General features: G+C 38.8%; 1 protein-coding gene across 1 annotated transcript in view; it reads left to right on the top strand.

Annotated features, from left to right (window-relative positions):
- Positions 1 to 22,408, top strand: part of AACS (acetoacetyl-CoA synthetase) — a 41,578-nt gene extending 19,170 nt beyond the window's left edge. The window contains exons 6-18 of the mRNA XM_035565015.2: positions 3,120 to 3,234; positions 3,773 to 3,854; positions 4,926 to 5,076; positions 7,307 to 7,387; positions 8,490 to 8,614; positions 12,273 to 12,337; positions 12,520 to 12,642; positions 13,944 to 14,057; positions 14,218 to 14,343; positions 15,934 to 16,003; positions 16,962 to 17,020; positions 18,303 to 18,505; positions 21,050 to 22,408. Of these exons, the coding sequence (XP_035420908.1) occupies positions 3,120 to 3,234; positions 3,773 to 3,854; positions 4,926 to 5,076; positions 7,307 to 7,387; positions 8,490 to 8,614; positions 12,273 to 12,337; positions 12,520 to 12,642; positions 13,944 to 14,057; positions 14,218 to 14,343; positions 15,934 to 16,003; positions 16,962 to 17,020; positions 18,303 to 18,505; positions 21,050 to 21,187 (1,452 nt within the window). The 3' untranslated portion in view covers positions 21,188 to 22,408. The remainder of the gene's footprint in view (positions 1 to 3,119; positions 3,235 to 3,772; positions 3,855 to 4,925; positions 5,077 to 7,306; positions 7,388 to 8,489; positions 8,615 to 12,272; positions 12,338 to 12,519; positions 12,643 to 13,943; positions 14,058 to 14,217; positions 14,344 to 15,933; positions 16,004 to 16,961; positions 17,021 to 18,302; positions 18,506 to 21,049) is intronic.
- The last annotated feature ends 5,023 nt before the right edge of the window (positions 22,409 to 27,431 follow it).

The raw sequence follows: 27,431 nt of genomic DNA, 5'->3' as shown, positions 1-27,431 counted from the left end.
TGAAAGCATTGAAAAATATATTGTTTGTGTATTGCAGAACACAGAAAATACCCACATTTTTAGGTGGTATATACCCTTAATCTTGTGCTTTAATCCCAGGAGTTGGTTAAAGGTATGGAACTGTCCCAAGATTAGCGCTAGAGGGCAGCAGCATTCTGTTGGTTTACAGTTGAAGTTGTATCCCTGGGAAAGAAAAATGATGTAAAAAAAAATCATTGCAGCATGTAATGATCAATCTGTTCTACAAATATTTTCTGCTTGCTCAGAAAATGACAGTAGGGAGTATTTTCTTTGCAATGTGATTTGATCTCTCATCTGGGGGAAGATTGTTCATTTTGCTTACATTACAGAGCACTGGTATGTTGTGTCCGTGTTGATAACGCTGTTATTTTCAGTGCCCAGATTTATTTATTTTTTTGTGATAGTTTTCTTAATGAAACTTGGCCTTAGAGCAGCGGTGTCATCAATATCATTTATTATCCTTTGGTTTGGCAGCATGTGTTGACAGGAATTCAAACCCTAAAATCTTGACAGATCAGCAGAGGTCCTCAGGGATATTGGCTCCCACCCGAAGGAATAGGTTTTCCTCCTTCTGTGCACTTACATTTGTCCTGCTAACATAAATGAAGATTTTGTTTGTGTTTTGGGAAACAGTGGAGCGTTTTCAACATTTCAAATGTGATTGTGTATATATATTTTGTGAATCCTAGAAATGTCACTTTTCAGAGCTGCCTACACACTGCAGGCTCTGAATGCCATACGTCCAAAGGCTCCGCAAGCGTTCAGGATGTCTGCTGTCAGGGAACCAGTGAGTTTCCTCCCACACAGAATACCGCCCTTGGCAGCGTTTGCTTCGTTTCTCCAGTCCCTGTTATCCATTTAGGTACAGTAACAAGAAACTGATTCTTTTTGGCCTGAGCACAAGAGATTGCTGGATATGTAAGTTTAAAAAGAGGATCTACTCTTAGAACTGTGTGAGAAGCCTTTGGTAAGCCCTTGCAAAGTCAGTGCAGCTTCATTCATGGGGTCCTGCACAATTTTTCGTACAGCATTTGAGGCTCATCAAATAGAATGAGCCATATCTGATATACCTGCGCTTTTCACAAAAGCAATTCCTTGCTGAACCATCTGGTTGGATTAAAGTTCAGTGTAGCAATTACACGTTCCATCTGCTTGTATTCCCTTTGTATCACATCAAGCTGCCCTGTGGGATTTGATCCTGCCAGTGCTAATGAATCCAACTGGGTATGTTAGCAGGATTAGTAAAACCCTGAGAATTGTAGTCATCTCTGGGTCTGATTCACACTTCTCTTCAGATTTCATTCTTCTGTTAGAGTACCCTTAGTCCTCTCATTGGTCTTCATTTTCAAACAGGCAGCATGGATCTGGGGTATGTATGCTCTGTGTTCAGCACGAGCATATGCACACAGGGACTCGGTGTGAACTGGCTGATTGGTCAGGTCTCTGAAATATCACAAAGAAGTGGGATGATGACATATCAGAGACAGACGGAAATTTGCTTTCATATTCCCTTAGAGACTAATGTTTTTAGTTAATATACATTTCTGAGTTTGTTGGTTAATACACTAGTGGCTTCTTGAAAACCTGTTCTGTTGCTGAAACTGATTAAGGGCATTTTTTTTAAAGTAATTGATATAGTTAGGTGTCAGTGCATTGTCATGGTGTTTTTTTAAGGATGTGAACGAGGAAAAGGAAAAGCATCTTCAGGCTTTTCTGTATCCTGGAAAACATTTTTCTTCAGGCAATAGGAGAGAAAGTGTGTCCAAGTGACATTCAGCAGAGACAGTTGCTAATTATATTTAGTCGCACCCCTGTTCCTTACCGGTGGTGGTCAGTGAGCTTTTCTGGAAAGGCAATGTGGAGAAGTAGTTGTGGCAGGACCTCCGTGCTTCTGCAGTAGGCTTTCTTGCAAGCCTGACCAGCCCAGCTTGGAAAGGAGTTTAACAGAGATTTGTTGATTGTGATTTTTTTTTTTTACTTAATCTTTTTGGTTTGGTAACAATTTGGCTCCATTCTGGTTGCGAAGTAGAGCACGATGCACAGGACAGATAATAAAGGCTGATGGGAAGAATAAGCACATGACTAAAGTCTGTTTTTTGCAGCATGATTTAGGAGACTGTTCTTGAGCAGTTAGCTGACAATTTTATAGTATTGAGTAATCTTGTAGTTCTTAATATTTCAAGTAATGTGTATAGAAAGGGATGAACATTACCCTATGCTGGGAGCTTTTACTAAAAGGATTTGCTTCTTGCTGTTGAATACAAAGAGATCCATTTCTGGTAAGCTGCTGCATGCAGTGTACCTGAAAAAAATAAAAGAAATGCCACAAGGGTTTTCTTCTAATGTGATAATAGCTATGGTAAAATCCTGGAAACAGTCTTAGCTGGTGAAGACACCTAAAATCGTAGCATTTGAATGTTTCCTGCCCCAGGAGTTCTAGAAGAACTGATAGTTTTTTGCTGGTGGCATGTATGTGTTTGATATCTCGTCATTCTGGTAAAAATCAGTGGTATGAGTTCCTTTGCTAATGATTGCAGAGCAAAGGTGTGACTTCATGTGAAGTGCCACCTTGCCGTATGATAAATGCATCTTCCAGAAGGCTTTTTTCCCTGTTTTCCTGTTTTTCCGTACATTGTCGAAATAGCACTGGGGACAGATTACGAGGGCATATAGAGAGCACCTGTGGGAAGATGCAAATACAAGTCTTGGGGGCCTTCAAGTAAGCTAAGTGCCTTATTCCTACCCACATCACATTTAGGTGCTTATCCTCTTTAGATAGGTTTATAAATGTAAATCTCAAGATGATTTTTTTTTAGTGGTTAGATAGCTCTGTAAACTTGATCCCTCAGTGAATGGTCTGTGATCTGTGGTGATTTTGTTACTGGTTGGTGGATGGTGGGGGTCACACAATCCATTGTTAGAAACCTGTTGTACCTTGAAGATCTTGGGTGAGTGAAGGACACATGCAAGCAGTCTTTTAACAATTATTCTGCCAATTGTTATCTTTGTTCCTTGCTTAAAACAAGATTTGTGTTCAGTATCTAGTGGGTTTTCTTGTTTTAGCAATTCATTCTTAACTTGTTTTTCTCTGTCCTTAGGGTGTGCTGGACAGATTTTCCCAAATTCAGCCTAAGCTCATCTTCTCTGTTGAAGCTGTTGTGTACAATGGCAAAGAACATAACCACTTGGAAAAGCTCCTGAGTGTGGTAAAAGGTATTTCACTGCATACCATTAATCTTATGCTGTAATTCTGTGCACACTCAAAGCTTGCACTGTCACTGAAAATGACACCTTTGCTTGTTGCTGTCCCTGTTCCTTTCCTGTATCCCTATGGCCAATTAAAATTGCAGAATTGATATGAGTAAAAAGCATTTTTTTGCATAATTTTAAGTCTTTTTCTTGCTTAGCTTAAATATGTTGATACTTCTATCAGCATAAATTAGCTGGCAGTGAAGTGGGGGAACAGGAGAATTGGTGATGCTGTCTTTCTATGCCCATGTGAAGTGCTGCTGAAAACAACTGAAGAGGTGGTTCAGCACTAAAGCTTGATGATTTATGCTTTTATTTTTAAAAGGCTGACAATAATGAGGAAATCATATCTTAAGTAACAGAACTTTGGGGGTTTCTTAAACTCTAAAACTATATGCATCAGATTTACCTCTGTTCCTTGGGGCATTACACTATGATCCAATTGGACAGAAAAGACTTCTGGCTTGTATAACTGAATGTAGTAATTTTTTCTTCCTTCCAGGGCTTCCAGATATAAAAAAAGTGGTGGTGATTCCATATGTCTCTTCAAGAGAAACCATAGATATCTCTAAGATTCCCAACAGGTAATGGGAGACTATCCGAACTAGGGATGGATGCTGATATATGTCTTGAAAATTTATGACCTCTTTAACTTGTAAAAGCTAGGATTTAGCCAGATTTCTCGAGATAGGTCCATTATGAAAGCACAGGTGGTATTTTGCTGTAGATGTTTTGCTTCCACAAACCCACCTGTTAGTGTAATGTTCTCAAATGATCTTTCCCTTCCGAGTCAAGGAAGCATGGAATGTGTCCTGGGATGAGACAGCACAGGAAAAGTCAGTTTGGATTTTTTCCATTCTTTCTTTCCCTTAGTTACTCTGATTGTTCTTTTCTCTTTAGGAACCATGGCGAGAGTGGCATTTAATTTAGGACCGCAGTCACCATACTAAAGGTGACTAAGGCTTAAACTGAAGCGTGCTCTGTGTGCAGTGGAGATTGGCTAGGCAGCAGTTTCTGCCTCTTCCTATTCCATCTCAAGCTGCTTTATCATGGGATACTTTTTACTGGCTTTATCAAGATGGGAGGCAGAGCTGTGTTACCCTTTTCTAGGAAAGAGACATTTTTAGCCTTTTTCATTGGCTAGAGTGGTGCAGTTGCTAATTCAAAGTTAAGTAGAAGACCATTCTGTTTCAAGACATAATACTGGGTTTAAAATTAAACTAAAGCTTTAATAAGTACTCAGTACAGCAGGGCTGCATTTACGGTGTGAGAAGCAATGTGGAGAATTCTGTTTTCTTGTCATTGGTTACATGAACTGATTTTTGTGTAGCTCCTATCCCAAAGCCAAACCTCCACTGACAAACTGGGAATCTGCTTTCATCTGTTAAGGCAGGCAGCTGATGGTAGGTGGAGATTTCTAGGCTTCATTTTGTTACATCTCAATATTTTACTAATGCTTTATTTTAAAAGAGGAAAAGGAAACAAAAAGCAATTCAAACAGAGTAGAATGACTAGGAATGAAAATAATATACATAGTTTGAATATGTAGCTTATTGTAAAAGAGCTACTAGATACAGAGGTAATCTTAAATATGGGCTAGGGTAATGTTTTCAAAAAAAAAAAACTGAAATGTTTCCTTTTCCCCTCTTATGCAGTGTCTTTTTAGAAGACTTCCTTGCTACTGGGAAAGAAGGAGACCAGGCGCCACAGCTGGAATTTGAACAGCTGCCTTTCAGTCATCCTCTCTTTATCATGTATTCATCAGGCACAACAGGGGCACCAAAATGCATGGTTCATTCAGCAGGGGTATGTCTTCCCTGGAGCTGTGCTATCTATATATAACTCTGTGCATTATGTTCCTTTTTCCTTTAGCAGCATCTTAAATCGTAATATACTTCAAGGAAGAATTGATTACTGACAGTTGTTCAGTAACTCACAATGAAACTTCCAATATATAAGTTACTGTTTGTAAGCAAATATGGATTAATGAGGACATAAAATAATTTGATTTAGAGATTGGTATGGAGACCTTTCAGAGATTTCAGCTATTGGGAGCAAGTGTATGTCACATAGTTGGTAGGACTGGTCCAGCTATTTCTTCTGAAGTTGTACTGCTCCTTACACAGGCCTCTCTTCAGTTATCCAATACTCCCTATTTTTTTCCTTTGTGAGAAAATCTTAATCAGTTAATTTCTATCCATCTTAAGGACTCCTGAGACCAGGGCTTAAGTAGCTGCACTGCTACAGAGCTCTTGCGTAACTGTAGGCAAATTGCTGAGGATTCTTCAGGCCTGAATATTTCTGGATGCTGCAGAGAGAACAGTGGTGATTCGGGACTGGGACCAGGACCAGCGGCCATGAGTTGCTGCTCTCTGAGCTACCTAACCTCTTGGTGCTGATCCCTTATGTGCTGATACCGTGGCTCGAGCAGCAGCGCCTACTGATTTTTGACGCTCCAGATGCTCAGCGCTGTATTAGCTGCGTGCTAAGCCCAGCGAAGACAAGCAGACCAGTAGGTTTTTGTCAGCTGCCAGATTATGCCATGTAGTGCTAAACACTGAAGATTTATTCTGAGCATCCTACAAGTCCTATAAGTAAACAAGTCCTATAAATAAACTTGAGAGAGCATCTTAGGTTGTAGGCTTTCAAACAGCTATATACTTTACCAGAATACATTTATTTATTTATTTTTACAGACTGAGGGTTACCAGGGCTTTAGAGGGGAATATTTCATGGTCTCTGCCTAAAGTCATTGTTAAAGAAAACTGTTTTGGAAGCTGTGGAAAAGTAATAACTAAATGGTTATTTAAATGAAAGCTTTTTTAAAAAAATTTAATTGAATTTTACTTTTAATTTCACTACTTTGTGTGGTTCTTTCAGAGGCAATGTGCTTGCTTTTATACATAGAATAGTTAACACCTGCAATTCTTTTGGCAAAGCTAATGAGTTAGTCATAGCATTTCTAAATCCTGAATGTGAAATTTTAAAACATAGGTAATAGTAGTGTATAGCTAGATGGCAGCATTGTGACAGCTTAGTGTATTCAAACAGTGGCAGGTGAATTGAGACGTGGCTCCAAAGGGAAAATCAGATTTACTCCTTTATTTAATGTTTTCTGCCTTTTCTCCCAAAGTGCGTGCTGTTTTTATGACTTTTTCATTTCAAATATTTACCTGTAATGTATTTTCTTTCAGCGTAAATCTTATTGCATGTTTATGAGGCTCTTAACAGTTCCACTATAACTCATTACATAAACGCAAAAAGCACTATTTTAAAATCAACCACATTGTGTCACTGCAGTGAAGTGACTTGGAAGAAGTAGTTTATAAACTTATTTATCCTAACAAATTACACTTTAATGATGATTAGAAAAACACTTCAGCTGCATTTCCAACAAAAGTGAAAAGGAGATAATATATTTTACTACAGTTTTGTGAATATCGATGCTCTGAGCAATGAGATTTTCTACATTTCTAGTCACTTCACTGTTTACAAGAGATATGTATAGTTAAGTCTCTTGTTTCCTGAGTGTTAATAGGTAAGGTGATTTGCATAAATAATGTATGATAGCTGCTGCAGTTCATAGTAGCTGTAGGTCCCTCATTCCTCCAAGCTGTCTAGATATACTGAATATGAAATCTTTCTGCTATTTACCTGACAAATCTGATTGGTAAAGCCATACTGTTATAACACGATAGTCTGCATGGAGTACTGTGCAACTCCGATGGCTGGGCGGAGTTGGAAGTGAAGAAAGTTGTTTATTCCATGAATTACAAGTGGTGTACAGTGGGAATTGCTGAGGTCTAATGAGAGAGGCTGAGAAGTTATGCGAGAAAATGGAGAATGCAATCACTGCTGCTGATTTAGATAGGCCTGGGAGTTACTTCAGTTGTGGACAGAAGAAAATACTTGTCTGTAATGCTGGAGTGCATCCTGTGAACGGCAGGCAACATCAGGTTTTTTGAAGACATAATGTGCTGTCAGTTTTCCTTTCCATTTATGTGCACTTATATTTTTTTACTATTATTTTTTTCAGGGTACGCTAATACAGCATCTGAAGGAACACATTCTTCATGGCAACATGACCAGCACTGACATAATTATGTACTATACAACGGCAAGTGTGGCTTATTAAGGCGTTTCTAAAAACCCTTTAGTGCATTTTTCTTATAAAGCTGAGGGAGCTTTCCCCACAAATCTGCAAGTTCATTTTTATGTATTTTTAATTCTTGCTCTGTAAAGAATCATCCTACTTAACAGAGTTTTTAAACAAGTAAATTGTCATGTGGGATAATAAAAATGGAGCAGGGACCTTTCTGATGAAAGGTCAAACCTATGTTAAATGTTTCTGATCTAATTAGTGAGGAAAATTAATTGATTTTTACAGTTCTTTAGGGTCATTGATCTAACTGCCTCATCAATTTAATCCGCAAAATAGGCTCTACCTTCCTGCTACATGTAATTAACCATAGTGAAGATGATTTTTTTTTCTGTTTTGATGGAGAGGAAAGAATCTGAACGTCTGAGTTTTAGTGAAGGAAAAGGAATAAAACTGAATGATCTTTGTAGGGGTTCAGTTATGTTTTTTTCTAATGTTGTGGTAAAGAAAATGATTCTGCAGTCCTCTATTACTCTAACGGTGTGAGAAGGCTCATGTCTTTCCTCGTGAGTTCCCTTCTGAACTTTAACACTTCTAGTTGGTTTGTAATACTCCACAGAGGAATTATGATTACCTTGTCCCAGTCTTGTCCTATCTCTTGACTCATGCTTTAAAGCTACGTGTATAGGGAGGTATGGAATCCCTATGCCATTAGATATTTATAAGGCAAGTTAGTTGAACATTCATTAGGAATGTATACCTAATTCAGACTTCAGACAGGTGAGAGGATAAACAGTGCTCCAGCCCTATTTTCTGATTCTTAAATAATATGATTAGAGGTAATCAGCAAAGATAGATATAAACTTGTGCTGCTTTAACAGTTTCAAACTTTCAGGCAAGGAGGAAAGTGGAGGGGAAGATGGCATATCTTGAATAAGGACAGAGAGCATGCTTTGGGCCAGATGATTATGTGAAAAGCCTTGCCTGTTCATTTTCTAGTTGTCTGTAGCTTCTCTGCAGCTGTATGACAACAATATTCCCGGCCCTGTGATACTGCTGCCAGGAAAGTGGATGATTAGCTGACAAAGATAGAAACTAATGGAGGTATTTTCTTTCCTAGACTGGCTGGATGATGTGGAACTGGTTAGTGACTGCACTTGCTACAGGAGCTTCAGTGGTCCTATATGATGGATCTCCTCTAATTCCATCACCAAATGTGCTCTGGGACTTGATTGACAGACTGGGGTATGTAAAGAAGGTTAAATGTAATGATATGATCTTTTTTCCTGTTAGGTTTACCACAAAATCAACTTCATTAAAGGTGTCAAAAACTAGCATGTAGCCTGACAGTTTTGTCTTAATGTTGAGTGGAACTACTACTTAAAATTTAGCACTGAAAACAATCTTTGAGAGAGCAGAAGAGAAAAAGAGCTGATTGTTTCAAAATTGATTCAAGTATTTGGATTCCAAGCAAACACAGAATTTTGGTTCAATAGTCAGTTTTCAAGAGCAGCCTTTTCAAAAGGCAATAATTGGGAGCAATCTAAAGAGTAATTTCTCAGGGCACAGAACTTACAAGAATCTTTTGTTTCAGGCAGCTCAACATATGACTCTATACAGCACTTTGACTTAAAGACAGAAATGGACTGGAAAGGCTCAGCAGGGCTGCTTATATTTTCATATTTTGCTCTTTAATCTGTAATACTAGATTCACCCTGTCAGGCAATTTAAGTGTTTTACACGGTTCCTTGTATCTAGCAATGCTCACAATGCCCTCTCTCGAATTCCAGGGAAATGACAGGTATCATAAACAACTAAAATCCTGTGGTGGTGTTTTACTACAGTGGTTAAACTTTGCTTTTTGTATTTTTCCCAGTTTTCTAACTGGATGTAAGGAGCATAGATCTGAATGATGTTACTTTGTGGTTAAATGAGTGTCATTTTTAATTAGTAATTAAAATTAATTCATTGGTGGTGGAAAATGGATGCCAAAAGACTTGCTCTGACTCTTGGTAATTATTTATTTAAATTTCACTGTCTTTTGTGCCATGAATTTAAAGACTGACATTTTGTTGTCTCTGGCTATTATAACTGAAGGTTAATGCCCAGCTGGAATGTTTCCATTAAAAAAAAAAAAGCTTAACACCCCTTTCCCTTAGCATCCCCTCCCCAAACAGCAGAACAGGCAAAAATTTAGAATCAAGGAATAAGACGGCTTATTTTTAAGCATTGTTTCTACATGCCAAAAGTAAGTGAAGATAACTCAAATGTGTCTGCATGTCTCACTTTTGTAATCTGGTGCTAAAAGCGGTGGCCATCTGTGTGGTACTTCATAACGCAGTCTGTTCCCAACTGTCATATGCTACATATTAAAAAAAAAAAAAAAAAGCGTTAAGACTACCTTGCTTCTCTGAAGATGTACCATACTTTCCTTCAGATATTTTGATGATACTATAAAAATATGCAATCTTGTACTTCATGGCAAGAATTACTTAAGTGGACTTCAATGAAAGATCTATTCAAGTGAACTGTGTTTAGTCACCACCCATCAGTTATCTAGCATTTGGAAGGAAATAATAGCAGATTAGTCTCTACATGTGCTGTAGAGGAAGTGTCAAAGAGTTTAAAAATACAGAGAAGCATTACATATTTTAACTATAAAATAAGAAGTAATCTGAAGCGTGGAAGGAAAGCAAGATATTACACAAGAGTAAAAATAGTTCATGTGTTTGTGATACATGGTAAGTGAAGTGAAGAAGTTTAGTTGTGTGCTCTCATGGTGCTTGATAAATTGCTTTATGCAGTGATAGTTGTGCAAGTAACCTGTCCCTGCCCAAAGGTAGCAGCCTCTCAACTGTCAGCCACGTAAATGACAGAGGAAGACATCCCTGGTGATAGTGGGATAGCCCTCGTTCCACTTCTGAAATGGTGGTATCATCTCAAGAGCTGTTCTACTTTCCATTTTGCCTTCGGAGTAAAAGTGAAAATAGGATCTTGTTTTTAAATTATACTGAGGTGCGTATTGCCCAAGTTCTGTGCATTCAACCTGCATCCCTTATCCTTATTTGTCTCTACACGTGTTCTTGAGTGAGTTTATTGCTGTACTTTAAAACGAATTAGCAGAAAGCGAATAAGGTTTCCTGAAGGTCAGCAAAAATAACAAATTAGTGCTTCCTCTGATAGAGTTGGAAGGGGTACAGCCTTTCTTTTGAGTTGTAATTTTGTTGTATATGAGAGCTCTTTTTTCTTTTTTACTTGTTTAGAGTACTGAAAATAAATTTTGTGCAGTCATTTAAATTTTCTCATGTCTCCTGTTGAGATTAATGACACCTCAGAATTTGTATGTTAAAGCAGTAAAGATTCTATTTCAGCATAGTGACTTTTTAAAACTAGTATAAGTAATTATTAGGGTTCATTGCTTACTGAAAGTAGTTCGGTTTTCGGCAAATGAAATCATGATTTTTCTGAAGGATTGGGAAGGGTATCTGAAAGCACCGTGGTTTGTTTTGGTGAATTTGTAGAAAGTATTTAGCAACTGGGAGACGGTGTTTCTGGATTGTGTTTCCTTCATCAGCATCAAATAGACTTCAATTCTCTCTCCCCTCCATCTACTAATGTTCAAATGGGCATTTAATTAATACATTAATTAGGCATGCAAGTGTCCCTCTTGCTAGAGATCATAGGAGTACTGACACGCAGTGCAGGAGAGAGGGCTGAAAATATAGAAGTACCAAAATAGTTTTCTTCCTGTTAGAATGTTCTTGCAACTTTTCTATACAAAAGATTACTTCCCTTGTGCATTCACAGGGGAACAGATCTCAGAAGGCTTTTGGATCTTGCAGGATGGATGCATAAGTTTTGACTTTGAGCTATTGGTAACAGCTCAGTTTAGTGCTCATTTTGCTGCTAATGCACAAGTCATTCTCCACACGATTGCCCTGGGTACAAAAATGAGAAGTGTCATGTTCCCTATTTGTCAAAAGTGAAAAATGGACATGATTCCCAAAGCTGTATTTTATTTATTACGTTAATTGAAATATTTAACACTGTGCCTTCAGTGTTGTTGTGAAAGTCCTGCATAATGTAATTGCTCTGGGTCTTATTGCATTGTCATAAACACTGGTGATGTGCAACTGGGAGACAGAACGGTCTGCTCAGTCTTAAAGATGCTAAACATGATGTCTCAACATTAATGCGCGCACTGGCTGTTGTAATGTAAAATTACCGTATTTTAATGAGCAGTCAAAAGCAGCTGAAATAGGGATTCTCAATGAGTCTTTGCCCTGCTCAAGGATGCAACATACAGCCAGATACTGAATACTCCCTCCGAATATACTTTTTGCAGTGTCAGAATTCATTTATTAAAAGTAGCTAGGCCAAATTTCATGTTCAGTTAGACATCTGCAGCTCAGATATGAACTGAGTATGTATCTAAGAAAATCACTGACTGCTGTCTTCAGAGCAAAGTATTCTTTGTTACACAGTGCCCCAAAATGGCAAATTTTTCATGTGTTAGTGTAACAAGGCAGCAGATCTGTGTTAAACAGCTCAGTGGCAATTAAGGCCAATTAATGGAGTAAATGTTAAAACATTTTGTGATGTCTTTGGAGTGTTCTGCAGTTACAAATTCCCATAAATGAAAGCGAACGTTTTCCAGAAGGTGGGAAAGCTTTGCTTAATATTTAAAGATAGAATTAAAAGTTCCAAAGCTACAGAAATGACATGTGACCTGACTAACTTTGATGGCTCAAAAGGATGTGCCTTGCACTTAGAAAGCTTTAGGAAACTACATTGCTTGACTAATCAATGTACAGAGTGCCTTCAGCCCCTGCTTACTACAGTGGGAATTGCAGAATCTTAAAGTCTTTAAATATGTAAAACATTTAATTTTTTCTCCCTCTAGGATCACCATCCTTGGAACGGGTGCAAAGTGGCTGGCTGTGCTAGAAGAGAAAAATTTAAAACCATGTAAGCTTCCAAGGGCTATTGCATCCCCTTTTACCCTCCTTCCTGCCTTTCCTCCCAGGTTCTGGTTCTGAATCATGTCACAAACAAGCCATTTATGTAATTTTTCTGGATTATAGTGACAAATGGTTACAAACTCTTGTAAAAATTCTGCCTTAACCTAGTTTGATTTCCTTCTTTTTAAGGTGAAACACACAATCTCCAAACACTCCACACTATATTGTCTACGGGATCACCACTCAAATCTCAAAGCTATGAGTATGTCTACAAACATATAAAAAACAGCGTCCTCCTGGGATCCATTTCAGGTGATGCTTTTAGGCTATATGCATCTTGGTAATTGCTTGTTGCCTGTGCATTTCCTTCTTGCTTGCTTGCTACATTGGCAAGCTTAGGCCTTGAATCATTCAGGTTTGGGTATAGTTAGACTAAATTGTCTCTTTTGTGCAGAGATTCTCTGTATAATTCAGTATGCCATAATGAAGCTTGTACGCAAAAGCTTTTAGGCGGAGTGTTTCTGACATGGTGGATGTTTGGGGTTTTAGCTTTTTTAAGCAGGACCATTTATTTTGACTGGCTGCCCTTTGGGGTAACAGGGTGAGATCAAGAAAAGAGTCTATTAACCTACAGAACATAGTGTTCTGAAAATAGCTGACTTTAGCAGGAAATTCTCTTAGAGGTTTTTCCTTGTTCCCATTTCAATTCTTTTATGCCACATAATTGGCACCGCAGACAGATTTTTGTAAATTATGTAATTAGAGAAATATCAAGCCCACATACTGTGTGGTTTGTTGTAAGGAGTGCTGGCTGAGGGAACTTGTATTCATATAAGGTCCCTCACATTCATAAGGTCCCTCATTCTGCTTTGTAATGAAGGCTGAATTTTCACAAGGCTTTTTAACTTAGTCTGATTTTAAAGTCTGAGTGTTCTGCTACTGCGGTCACTTCTGACTCTGGTCTTAGAGTAGCGCTGAATTTTAGACTTGCTACTATAGACATTAATGGTCTCAAATGTGGAAGACTATTTTTTGAGTAAAGCTAACAGTATTCTTGTCCTAGAATTCTACTTCTTTAAGGTCCTGGAATATAAGTATTTCAATTAAGCAAGCACTATGACAATACCTATTTTTAATTGAGATAACTATTCATCCTGTGTTTGCCTCCTCCCTCCAAACCACTGTGCTAATGAGAACAAAAAAGTATTGAATGGAATAGTTTAAACTAATGAAAACAAACAAGAAAACATTTTCAAGTGATCTTGAATATCTAACTCTGTAAACTAGGGCCTGTTTGTTTTCTCACTCTTATATAAGTGGAAATTTCCTTAAATGGTTAAAGAAACTGCTTGAAGGAGAAAAGTTATGCCTTAAGGAATATTTCTGCGTGAAGGTAATACGTGTATAAAGAGATGCACATCTAAAGTAAGAGAAGAAACCTCCTTTATGACAAGTCATGTTACATCCTAGATAATGCTGATTCTTATTCTGTGCTGTTTAATGTGGATCAGAAGCATTTGGCAAACATAGCAGTCTGCTCTTCTAGAGTTCTTATGTAGTTTAGCTTTTTACAAAATGTACTGTGTAATCTAAATTGACTTCTTTTATTATAGGTGGGACAGATATAATTTCATGTTTCATGGGTCAGAATGTTACAATTCCAGTTTACAAAGGAGAAATTCAGGCCAGAAATCTTGGAATGGCTGTAGAAGCATGGAACGATGAAGGTAACTATTATCCAGATATTATCCAAAAATATTACTGCACTTACAAAATACAGCAGGTATGACCTTAATTTACAGTCATCAGATGTGTAACAGTCAGCTGTTTTGGTGCTCCTTTCTTTACCGAAGGGAAATGCAGACAATGCCTCTCTTTTGTAAACAGGGAAGCCAGTTTGGGGTGAAAGTGGAGAGCTGGTTTGTACCAAACCTATTCCCTGTCAACCTACACACTTCTGGAATGATGAGAATGGAAGTAAATACAGGAAGGCTTATTTTTCAAAATTCCCAGGTATGTATCGAAGGGTGTTGGACACTGCTCAAGCTGACCAAGAGCATAGATTGTATTGCTGCTACTAGGAAGGTACAGGTTTATTCCTGCCCAGTGATGGGCAGATGCAGCTCTAAATCTAGATTTCCAGGGTGAGAAATCCAAGGCATATCTGATAATTCTCACTCTATTTTCTAGTGTTTTGTTATGAATACGGATCCAGATCACTTAAGAAGAATCTCTGGAAAGCTCCAATCCCATTTTGTTCCTGGTCTCATTATGCAGATATATGGCTATAACAGCTTGATAATCTGCAGTGCAGACATAGACTGCTTGGCATGAGTGTGAAGTGAAAGTGCTGAAGAGGTCAGGGAGCAATCTGCCATTAATGAGTGCTACAGCACCTCTGCCAGGCTGCTTCTACCTAGCAGGAGTGAATCCTAAGGGATAAGTGCTGGGCTGCTACCTCATTAGCATGAGGCTTAAGTATGTGCTGCCTCTGACATGCATATTCTGTATTCATACAGTCTTCCGCTTCTGGTAAGAGTAAAGGAAAGGAAAGCTTCTGGCCCACAGCATCTTCCTAATCATTGTGAGCTGTGCTCACCGAGTTTTTGCTTATGTGGCGTAGGGATGCTGAACTCCCTGCTGCTTACGGGGCAGGGGCTTATAGGAGCAAGACCTCAAGCTGCTTCTTTCTGGAGATAGCTTTTCTATAAATAGCAGTAATACAGAGTAGACTTGCAAGAAAAGTCGGGATGTGCAGCAGGAGATAATCATACAGGAAAACTGAGGGAATGTTGAAGCTTGCTTGTGAGCATTATTCTAAGTGGAAAAAATCAGAGTTGTTGGACTGAAATAACTGGTTCAGAGGTTCTGTCTGAAAATCCTTTTCTAGTTTTCCTTGTTAATGGGATTAACAAGGTTGTAACAGGTACAATAGAAAACGGTGTTATGTGCACATGCATGTGTGTTATCAAGGCTTTGTTTTTCTGTAAAAAAATAAAAAAAAAATAAATTGTTTTGCAATTGCCTCTGTGGCAGACAATTGTAGTGGTCTCAGTCTTAAAAATATTACAAAAGTTATTCCAGCTCTGAAGAGCCAAATCTGATTTTACATAATCAAGAGCATTAAGCACAGAGAAGCTCCTTAGTGAACTGCTGAGACCTATTGTGCAAACCCAGAGAGCTGCTTGCGCAGAATTGTGCGTTGTGAAAGAAGTGGGTCAAGAAAGACTGGTGGGAGTATCATTACCTTTGTGAAAGATTTTGTTTCCTCAAAATGTGGCGTTCAGAGCAGAATTTCATCAGTTTTCTCAAGGATGCTAGATAGCCTGCAAACAAGCAATCATAAAATAACCTAGGGTTTGATCATAATGTGTGAGCTACCCTTGTGTGAGCGAGCTTGTTGTAATAAATGCAATGTGGATTGTTTGCACAGTTAAGTACTGCTACATTTGCCATGGGTAGCTCTCAAAATATGTATGATGTGTTGGGATTCTTGCTGTAAAACAGATAGAAAAATGGATGGTACGCCTGTTGTTACACAAATGTCTTTTGTGCGTGGAAGGATGAGAAACCAGCTGCTTAACCTTTGTCATTCTCAAATAGGTGTTTGGGCCCATGGGGATTACTGCAAAATTAATCCCAAGACAGGAGGAATTGTGATGCTTGGTCGCAGGTACAGTATTTTGGTGAAAGTGTTCTGAATAAACAAGCTTTAAGAATTGGGAACTTTACCTTGGAGCATAATGTACATGATTGTCCGTCATGCCTGTTTAGAATTTGGATTGTTAAATTCCATGTTACAGATTTGAATCCTTGAATTAATCAAAGCAGCTGGATTAGAGGGAAGGGAAACCATTTCTAAGTGCTGCCACATTGTGTATAAGCAAATGAAGATGATGTTCGACTTGGTTTAGTTTTCCATGATTTATAGCGATGGATCAGCTTTTGGTGGTTTTGAAAGTGCATCACATTCAAGGTAGAGAATCAGGAAAACTGTTTTTCTGTTCTTGGCTTTGCTATTGACTTGCTTTATAGCACAGCTTTATTACAAAAAATCAGGTATGAAGTTGTGCTTGTCTTAGAGATCATAGAAAAATTCAAGGTCACAAATGTGGCTAAATTTTCTGTTTGCCTTTACAAGCTGCTGTTCAAAACAAAGTTGAATGACTATTGAAGTTTTTTGGCATTGCCACAAACAGACCTACACAACAGATACAAGGTGTGAGGATGCTATATATGAAATGCAAGTTCCAGCTATAAGATACTGTAAAGTAATGGCACACAATTGCAATAAAATGCAGACTAGAAAGATTTTTGATCCGTTTGCTTGTTGGTGGTAGATATGTGTATTTCTAAGCTAAAATGAGAAATAACTGAACCTCATTTGGGCTGCTGGAAAGAAGAGGGAGGAGGAAAGGTGAATGAATAATGCTGAGTTTTCTGAAATTTTGTTCTAATGAGCAAAAGGCCTTTTTCACAGAACTTAATTCTTTTAAAATTCTGTTTCTGAGGTGGCTGTCTGCATATTCCCTGCATGAAATTCAGAGAAACTTGGTTAATTGCATCAATTTTTCTTTTGATCAAACTCTAATTACATTTTAATGCTTCTTTGTTTTGTGTGTTACTTTCAGTGATGGTACATTAAATCCGAATGGAGTAAGATTTGGAAGTTCTGAAATCTATAACATAGGTATGAAATTAACTTTCCACATCTTTCATCTATGACCTTGTTGATTTAAATCTGAAATATATGCATTATACAGGTGTTTGAAGAGAGTAAGTAATAAGGCCTGCTGTTTTTCAAATGGAAGATGGTACAGAGCATATTAGCATTAACCGTAAGAGCCTGTCTTGTAGGCCTGAAATTGGTTGCCTTCCTAAAATGTCTGTAGGACTGAAAATGACTTGTTGAGATGTTCTTTGTAAGATGTTCCTTTCATATAACAAGGCCTTACAGATATAATTTCATGCAAGTTAATAAGAGTACCTAAACTGAGGCTATCCTTTCTTTTTTTTTCTGCCTAAGACAAGCTCTTGACGTTGATTTATTTTATCATTCCTAATAAGTGGTTGAGCGTATGCTACCATAACTGACTGAGGAACGATTCCAGGAACCAGGACAGAAGGATTGCAGTTGAAGCCAAATGTGCAAAAGGAGGGTGGGGAAGCTAAATTGCACTGCCACAGCCTTCTGAATGTAAACAGTGTTCTGCTGGGAGCAGCATCCTCCTAGTGTTGTGTGAGATTTGGAGGATCAGCCTCCCTCATCTGTGGAAGAGCTGTGTGGGTGTTGGTGGCAGCTGCCCCGGGTCATGTTCCATTTCAACATTTCTGAGCTTAAACTGGGGAGCAGTCTCTGGCTGGAACTGGCACAAAGGCTCAAGGTTTATCCCGGTACAAATGGCATCTGGGTCTGCCTCCCCAGGTTCGATGGTTCTGTAGTATAAATAGCAGCTTTAGCAGGGACTGGTTTGAATTCTTAGGATTTAAATCCAGTCCCCATGAGATTCTCAAGCCACACACTGCTTCCTATTTCAAATGTCTGTCTTGTGAAACGTGGTGTTACTGGGTGTGCACAGGTACTAGTCTGGGCCTTGGGCACCTGTTGCCATTCCTTGTTCTTGTGTGTGACCAGGCACATTAGTCTTCTGTCTAAGCAGCAATGGGGATTGTGAGAAAAGCCAAAGAAAACAGTTTAGCATAAAAGTCATCGTCAGTTCCAGAAGTTCTGGCAGACTACTGTTGTCCTGTGCGTAAATATATGTGGTCCTTAAGCCTGGTTTTGTACCTGAGCAGGAGTTAGAATTACAAAGTAGGTGAAGGGAGGGCTTGTAGAACAACCAATCCAGCAAGTCTGTTTTTCCTATTTAGCTCTAGGGCAGGTGATGCATTTCTTTTGGTGCAATTAGAGAAAATGTGCATCCAGAACATAACAAAAGCATGTGCTAAAAAGGACTCTTTTTTTTTTTCAGTTGAAGCCTTTGAGGAGGTTTCAGATAGCCTCTGCGTTCCTCAGTACAACAAAGATGGGGAGGAAAGGGTGATACTCTTCTTGAAGATGGCATTAAACCATGCGTTCAGCGAGGATCTGGTGAAAAAACTTCGAGATGCAATACGTGTAGCGCTTTCTGCCAGGCATGTTCCAAGCCTCATTCTAGAAACCAAAGGCATTCCGGTATGTCATGAAAAATGCTGCCTACTTTTTTTCTTTGTCACCTTGAATAGTAATTAAGGAGCAGTTGTCATTGCTCTTCAAACCCACATGCACAGAAATTTTAGCATCTCAAAAGTGTATTCGAGCTTTATAAATAGTTTGTCTCTGTTGCCTAGCAACATCATTTCATCTCCTTTTCAGCTAAGCATGTTTTTGTTTTTTTAACAATACCTAAAAATGCCCATTCTCAGTTTATAAATATATGTGCTGCATTTTCTCAGTAATATATACTTAAAGTCTTTTAAAGAAAAATATTAAGAAGGTAATTTAACTTCAGCTTTTCAGGCTACCCATAAGCTTATTTTGTTTCTGTTTTCTTGTCTGAAGTAACATTCTTATGAAAGCTGAGAGCACTGAGCAAATTTATAAAAATCATTTTGTAAACCATTTCACTTTTACATCTGTTGAGCCATTTAAATGTATCTCTATCACTGTCTTACCAGTAGCAATAACTAAAATAAAATCTTTCTGCTTACAAAAGGGAGAGGAAAAAATCTTATAGCTAAATGTACTGCATGCTTAGTCTTCTGGAGTTGTGAACTGCAGTACTCTACACTACTCTTCCTTGCAGTGTGAACTCTTATTTGGGTTGCCTGGCTTTTTTCCTAGTCCTCTCTGATACTACAGCCTCCCCAACAGCTCTACAGACAGCTCATTGCAGGATCGGGGTACGGAGAGTACTCGTCTCAAGGCCATTTGCACACAGACTTGAGTCCAGAGAAGAGGCTGGAGGTTTCAGCCCAATCATCTGGTATTCTGATACTCATTTACTGCCAGTATAGGTTTCTATGTGGAAATGGTCTAGGGTTTAGGACTGCCAGCCTCCATATAATGCACAGTCATTTGAATGTGATCTCTTGAGTTACTTCTGTTTCAGGCCACTGCTGTCCAATAGTATTAGGTAGAAAATGTCTTAGCATGAATGTAAAATCCCCTGCACCCGTTAAATCATGAAGGCTAGATTTTCCAGGCTGCAATTTAGCTTCTGCATGAAGTGTTGAACTTGTAAACTGCATAAATCACCAGAATGTACAGCATAAAGTTGATGGTAGTGAGGTGTTTATGATGGTCTGTCCCTCAGGAGAGCCTGCTTAGATCATTAATTAGTTCACACTTTGACTGAATTTAAAATTAAGTGAATGTTAATTACATTTCAGGTAAATATGCCAGTAGTAAAGTGATCAAAGCTGTCTCCCATCTTTCTTTGAAGTTTTTGCTTGGAACAGAAACCTCTTTCTACTTTCTGCTACTTACAGAAATGTATTTGAATCTCCACCTGAAATACAGCCTAATTCTGACGGAATACTGACACTGTATACTGGTAGAAGTAAATAACATAGCTCTGTTGATTTGCTAATCACTTCAGTAATGCAAAGCATGGTTTTTAATGGCATCTCCAGATGCTGAAGAACATTGCAAATTCTTTGTGCAAATCTTTCTAGTCCTGTCCTGACCAGATAAGCACTCTGATCATGATCTACAAGATGCTTGCCTGTTTGATTAAACAATTTAGTTTTGCTGAACAGTCTGTAATCTTTTTTTAAAGGGGACAGTTCCCTTCCAGTCCACTTAACTTTCACAAGCGTTCAGAAACCAGAACACTTAGGTTGCTTATTGTCGAGGAGGAAGATTGATTGCTTAAGGTGATTCAAGAGAGTAGGATTACACATGACTTTGGTAGTTTTAATGAGAAAATGTTTGTTTTAGTATCAAGAGCAACACTGAAAGAATGTATTGAATTAAGGATTGTTTAATCTGCTCTGAAAGATCGATGATAAAAAATGGTGATTCCTGGAGAGGAGGAGTTTCAACAGCTTTGGAGGCCTGGACCAACCTGGGTTTCTTGATCAGCAGGAGCAGATTCAGTAGTAGAGCAAGTTTGGTTTTCATTCCCAGAGGAGATAGACAAGGCTAAGGATGTGTTTGAAGGTCAACTTTTCAAAGTTTTTCCCAAAACTTTACAGGGGTACTAGCCCAACGGAAGGTAGTATTAAAACCTTGATGCAAATAAAAGCAGAGAAGGTCATCTAAAATTAAATTTTAAGTTCAGTGTTTCATTTAACCCTATAAGGAGAATGGCTGTACATTTAAGGTAAGTCATGGGTTTTCTTCTCCTAAAGACCAGTCACTGGGTTTGGGCTTTGAGCTCACCCTTAGAAAATTAAAAATTGTTTGAAAAATAGATGTGTCAAAACATAAACCAACAAATTTTTAGTGTTGATACCACAATTCTGATCTGGTTCTGTTGGTTTAAATTGGAGCCTCATCAGGTTCTCACAGTATTACCAAATAGGAGTAATAAATTAAAATCACCTATCTTCAAATTCTTCAAATTTCACTTTTCAAGTGATGCAGAAAAGATTCTGATGCATCAAATACAACAGAAAAGGGAAGACATTGTGCTAAATCATGGTTGAGTTCTTGGATAGGTGGTGAGGCTTTTTATTTTTTCATAAAGTTACTACCTGAAAAGTGTAATTTTGCAATGCTGTTTTTGTTTTTCAGTACACGATAAATGGAAAGAAAGTGGAAGTAGCTGTGAAGCAAATAATTGCGGGGAAAGAAGTTGAGCAGCGGGGAGCTTTCTCAAACCCAGAGACTTTGGACCTCTACCAAAATATTCCTGAGCTTCAGAATTTCTGAAGTCATGTGTTCTTTTTTTCATCTGTCTTTGTTCTGTGTTTGTTTTGTATATAACAATACTGTATGTAAAGAAAAAGCTCTATTTAATACCAATGGTTGTTTTAAAAGAATAAAATATTTCGTTAAGTGCATTATGAAAGGCTTGGGTAAAGTTTAGCTCCCTTATATTGGTTAAATATGCCGTATGTCTTGGAGTTTTTTTCCAGCCTGGAAGGAGGAACCCTGCCTGTTTTGATTTTTATATATATGATGAATACGTTTTTTCTGGTTAGTTTTACATCAGTAGCCCATCAAATGGGAACACTGGTAGCAGAAGTTACAGTTGATAATAGAATGTCCTTCATAAGATGTTCACTTTTTTTTTAAACTGGATTTTTAGCATCTTTATTTTTCAGTCCATGTGTTTCAGAGCTACCTGTAAGGAATATACGGTGATTTTAACTACCTGACTATGAAACACAGAAGTATTCTATATGTAGTGTGCATTTAAATGTTTTTATAAAACCAAATCATAATGCACTAAACCCGTTCAACTTGACTCAGAATAATTTCAGTCTTGAAATATCTCGTGGTACTCCTGAAGGTAATTGCCGCTTCATTTTGCGATGTAACCTTCTCGTTTTAAGCTCTTAGTTCATTGACTTCTGGGGATTCAGAAGGTGGGGGAGCAATCACCTCTGTATTTCTGGTGTAACTCCAGGTTATTTCCGTGGAATTTACTGTAATTACTCTGGGTTTAATGTTATTGTAGCTGAAGACAAGATCCTGCTTTCTTGTTTTGAGGTTCTTTATTGGCTATAAAGCAACAATCCAGTGTTATGTTAGCTGAAGAATTCCAGTGTGTTCATTTATTGAAAGCTGAAGGTTTTGTAACTTTTTTACTAAATGTCATATTGAAAGTGAAAGACTAAAACGTTTTCTAGCTCTGTATCCTTCCAGTTCATAAAGGGAAAAATACTGTAATGAACATTACTAAAACAGTACAATGGAAGCACTAAAGCATTGTTTTGTTTTTTTCATAAAGAAAATGTGATTGCAGTAGTTGTACCGAACCTCTGGCATTCAGTTTTCTCCTGCACTATTTGAATTTTGTGGGTTAAGTATTTAATGCATTAAAATAATGGATGTCCTTACAATTGTGTTGAATGCATTCAACAGTTATAGAGTTAATCAAAATACATTGATTCTTTATAATATATATTATATTTGTTTACACTTCCACTCAGTTGTTGTCTCAATTTTCTTTTCCTTTAGACTGGTTGTCATGGAACCATTTTTAGCTTAATTTGTTGTTGATTTTAATGGTTTTAAGCCAAGCCCACCCCACTACAAAATTGTTGTTCTCTGAAAGTTTTATCCTAATTTTTTTACCCTATTTTTTCTAATACAGAGCCCAGGAGAAGTAAAACATTGGTGCTAGCTGTGCACATGGTTGGCTCATTTAAAAGGTCACGAGTAAACAGGAGAGGAAGAAAGTGTGCTGAAACACTGCCCTGGGTCAGTACAGTAAGAAGTTGTAGGTTCCAATACATTAATGTTGCTAACGGGTACAGCTCTGTGGAAAGGTGCACACTCAGTCACTGCTTAGGGCAAAATCAAGGAGTTTGTGGTGTTCACGTTTAGCTGCAACTAGTAAAAGTTAATTGTATGTTTCCTCCCCCTGTGATAGATCTCAGCTAGCTAGCTCCAGTAAGCTGATGGCTGTTGCAGAATATGTCAAGTATCGCTGCTAATTCAGTAAGAGTGCAACTGCCCCTCTCAGACGGTCTGTGGCACTCAAAAGAACACAGTCACTGTGGACACCAGCTCCGCGTTCACTGCGGGGTGCAGAAATGCCTCATTAGCAAATGAGACTTTAAACGAGCTGGCTTCCATTTGACTTTTTGAACTGTACCAAGTTGGACAATATACCATGCTGGCATGATAAATGCGATAATAAAAATACCAAGCATCCATTAGAAAGGTATAAAAAATGAGCTATCCAGCTGCCAATAACCTATGATTAAAAGCACTTTTAAATTCCTTTCCCCTCTGGCATGCTATATATAAATTTTACATTAACTGTGACTTTGTATTCATTAAAACTTCATTATATTGTTCTTTAATTCATGCAAAATGTCTGGAGTTTACAAAACCCACAGATCCTTATTAATAAGTAATTTGGGGATATTTCATTAATTAAAGATAGTTTAGAGAAGCACAGATATGTTAAGAACATATACAATGCCTAGGGGTTGGGTTTTTTAATCCTATATCCTACTTAGAAACACTGTAGAAAGTTTTCTTAACAGATAAGATCTCCAAATGTACGACAGTCCAGGAAAATCTTTGTACTATATTAACAAAAAAAAAGCATATTTATAAATCGGTCTGTGTGCTGACAATGACTTCCTAGCCATAAACCCTTGACAAGCGCTGCAGACTGTGCTGAGCAGACAAATGACCTCTGCCTCACCTGGTTTCAGGGATCTGAATTTCAGAAGTACTGGACACCAACAGTTCGTGGAAATCCAAGGAGAAGGAGGGGTGAGTGCTTACATTAAGCTGGGAAGTGATGTGCTCTTGGGAGGCTGTGGCAGAGCTGGCACCAGTGTCCAGGCTGCCTGAGCCCAGCTCCTCCCATCCCATAGCCTGCCCTCCAAACAACAACCTTACACTAATGACAAGCAAAGATAAACGCAAGTGACCTATTTCTTTGGATACTGCCACAGAGCTGTGATCACAGTTGTACTCTATCCAGCTGGGGATTGTTAAAATATCACGAAAGTGGGGGGCTAAGCTAACCAGGTTGCAAAGGAAGAGCAGGGAACGTATCTTTCCTTCTGCTTCCCACCCCCAGTTATAAACTGCATTCCTTCCAAAGCTTGGGCATAAGGGTAATAGGGGTCAAATGCAATTTCAAGATGATCCTTGCAAACTGGTGGCATCCAGACACCTGGCTGCAAAGGTCTGTCATGGAAGTGCAGCACGCGATGTTGTAGGGTTAATAAGGAAAGCTGAGTGCCATAGCTCTGTGGTGCTCCGAAGGCACAAGCTGGGCACCCCTTGCAGAAGGCTGCTGAGCTGATGGACTGTTGATTTTGCTCAGGTCTTCCCATCCAGAAAGATTTGATGCCTTTGGGCTGTCAGCGTGTAACTAGTTTTACTCTGTAATGTGTAGCCCCTTTCATTTTTGTTTCCTATTTATAACTCAGGGTTTGCAGTGTTTTTGGTTGAAAAGCTACATACGCAGATTTTAGTGGCATGTGTGGCACGCAAATAGAGCTCATTCTGGAGAGTGCTGTAAGCCTCTGACAAAAATACTCGACAGCAAGCAAGTTCAGAGCAGCGGTACTACTGGCTAGGTGCTTTTCTCACTCAGTCCCCTGCAAATTTGAGAGCAACTTGCTAGAATTATGTGATGGAATCAGCCCATTTGCCCTTGAGTCACAGGGAGAGACAGTTTTATCACCTCCATTTTAGAAATGTGCTTTTGTCAGCTCCTCTTACAGCAGGTACTTTCCCCTCCCACTACCTTATGATTTCAATTAATTTCCCTGGTTAGCAGTGGTTCTCAAAGAACCGAAATATGCTGGTATGCAACAGCCCAAGCAGGATATAGCTGATAAAATTGTTTATTGTTATGTGCAAGGAAATTGGTTGCATGAATTACTTATTCAGTGATTTTAAAAATACAGGTAATTGCCTGATGGAATGCAACTTCCCTGGGGCCATTATTGTCTTTCAGTTTAATGCATGCATATTTAAAAGGATATCATTTACAAGGCAGAGCAGCCAGTCACACGGGTAAATGGGTGTTAAAATAATATTTAAAATGCATTTAAGTTAATGCATGCAAGTTTGTTCTTGAGATAAAACCGTAGAGTTTTATCAGTAAAACTTGTTTCTGTAGGGAATGCTCTGGCAGGGAGAAGGCGTCCAGGTGACTGTGTCCCAGTGAGCCTTTGCAGAAGGTATTTTTGGAGTGCTCATCCCCACATCACATCCCTGGCTGCAAGTGCTGGCTCTGCCCTAGTCTTCATGTAGGTAAGTTGCCAAACGTCAAGATAGCACTGTTAAGTGTCTCCCTGGATAGTGTGTGAATCCTGGGTGCTAAACAGGCTGCTGAGGGAGGAGAAGGCATGGGTACAGTGAGCTCTGTGAACGTGGGACACCTTTGGGCAAGGCTGGTGGCAGAGTGCGATGCAGGAGAGGGAAAGGTGCTTGTCAGCTGGTGTCTGAAGCTGCCCGGTTTGCGTGTGCTTGGGGCAGAGCATGGACTGGACATTAATTTGGAGGAAGCATTTAGAATTCATTTTTGTTTCTGCACTTTCTTCTAGCGGGTCATGTTGAGCATTTAACCTCTGTGCACCTTTGAGACTGATCAGAGACACTTGAGTGCATCCGAAGGCATTGGTCTTTCCACAGGTGATCTTTGTCAGCAGCTCTGCGTTGAGCAATTTCCCCATTTAAACCTTTTAGCTTGTTACTGATTTCCTGAGGTGTGTGTCTGTCTGAATCTTGTGTCCTACAGAGCTGAGATCATAAATCCAAATTCTTGGTTCATCTTTCTCCCTTCATGAGGAGGATATTTTTAGCTCTTGAATAAGCAGGTCTTAGACATCAAGAAGATGCAACTTAATTTTCTCCTGCATCTTTTGCAGAAAGAGGAAACTAAATATCATACATTGTATTCTACCAGAAATAAAATTAGGGGACGAGTTGCTATGAAGCACGGCCATAGTCCAGTATGGCAGCTTGGAGCTGATGAGAGCACACATTTGCCTTGCTGGGAATTAGGGGCCTTTTTAGATTCAAATAATGAGATAATCAACATCGGTTTGAGCATCTTGCTCTACATGATCTGTGTGCAAAGTAGGAGTGAATCTGGTAAGCAGAGGAGGGGGAAACAGTCTCTGAAATGCTATTAGTGAGTCAAAGAGTGTCTCAGAACAATTTCAGTTGCAGAACAATAAGACATCCCAAAGTATTAATGTATCAGGCTGCAGCTGTCCACACAATTTCTCCTCATTGCTTCTGATGGCCAGAGAAATTCTTCCGAACAACTGATTGGAGATGAATTCAAGGGATAAAATAGTGTTGGTGGGGGTGGGGAAATACTCGGCATGCCATTGTTTAACCAGGTTATGTAGCACATTAGCAAGGGCTTAATTGGACCTTGTACTTCTTAATTAGAAGACCTTGAAGAATTCTCATCCTACTACTTTTGACAAGTGGTTTTGCAAAGTTCAAGAGGCTTATCAGCATTCAGCCTGAGATTCCAGCCAAAATGACAAGGCCCCTTAGAAAAAACATCTCCAGGATTGTTAATTAATTAGTTTACAATAGCATATTGAAGAATACATGTAGAAGTTCACATCACTAACAAGGATTCTGCTCAAAGAAATTCCCTTTTTCAGTGTTGTTCCCTTTTTTGTGTTGTAGTGATTTAAGGGAAGAATTAATTGTAGGGTAACAATCCCACTGGTGGGTATATTCCTCAGTGTATTCTGATTTTAGTTTTACGAAGAGAGCCTACCATGTCTAGGCGCTATTGATCTACAGCCCGAGTTTTCTCAAGAAGACTTTCTTGTTGTATGTTTGGTTGCCATTCGAAGCAGGGTTTGACTGTATTACATTGTTCTCCTAGACCCTGGATGTGGTATTATGGGAAAGAACAGCTTGAACACCGTCCTTTCAAGGATGGCTCTGTTTCATGAGAATGAGCTATAAGCTGAGCAGGAAGAACTGCACAAAAGGAGAGCTGAACTTGGCACTGCTGTGAAGGTTTGAGTAGACAGATGAGGATGTGTGTCTGGGGCAGGAGCAAGTGAGGCTGAAGCAGGAGGAGGTCACAGCATTGTTCTTCACCCTGCAGTCATTGGATGCTGTGATGTTCAAGAGCCGATAGCTGAATGCCCATTCTGAGGATATTCTTGTTTGGTTTGGCTTTGGTACTTCAAAAAATACATTTTGGAAGCTGTACACAAAACCTAGTCTCATTTAATAGATAAATTTACCTGAATTTCAGTGGGGCAGAGAGCTCTAGGGTCCTATCAAATAGTGTAATTTCTGTCAAGACCCTTCATTTGTATTCCTCTCACTAAAAAGCAGAGTTTTATCTCAGGCTCTTGTAGAGGAGCCAGAGAAGTCATGCTATGTTCACAAAGCTGTTACACCTCTCATGAACCCTGCCTGGGCCTGCAACCCATCTTTTTGACCAGGAAAATGTGATTTTTAGGGGCTCACTGACATGCAGAGTTGT

The sequence above is a fragment of the Cygnus atratus genome, chromosome 17, assembly GCF_013377495.2.
Source record: "Cygnus atratus isolate AKBS03 ecotype Queensland, Australia chromosome 17, CAtr_DNAZoo_HiC_assembly, whole genome shotgun sequence".
NCBI lineage: Eukaryota > Metazoa > Chordata > Aves > Anseriformes > Anatidae > Cygnus > Cygnus atratus.
This window is presented reverse-complemented; position numbering and strand designations above follow the sequence as displayed.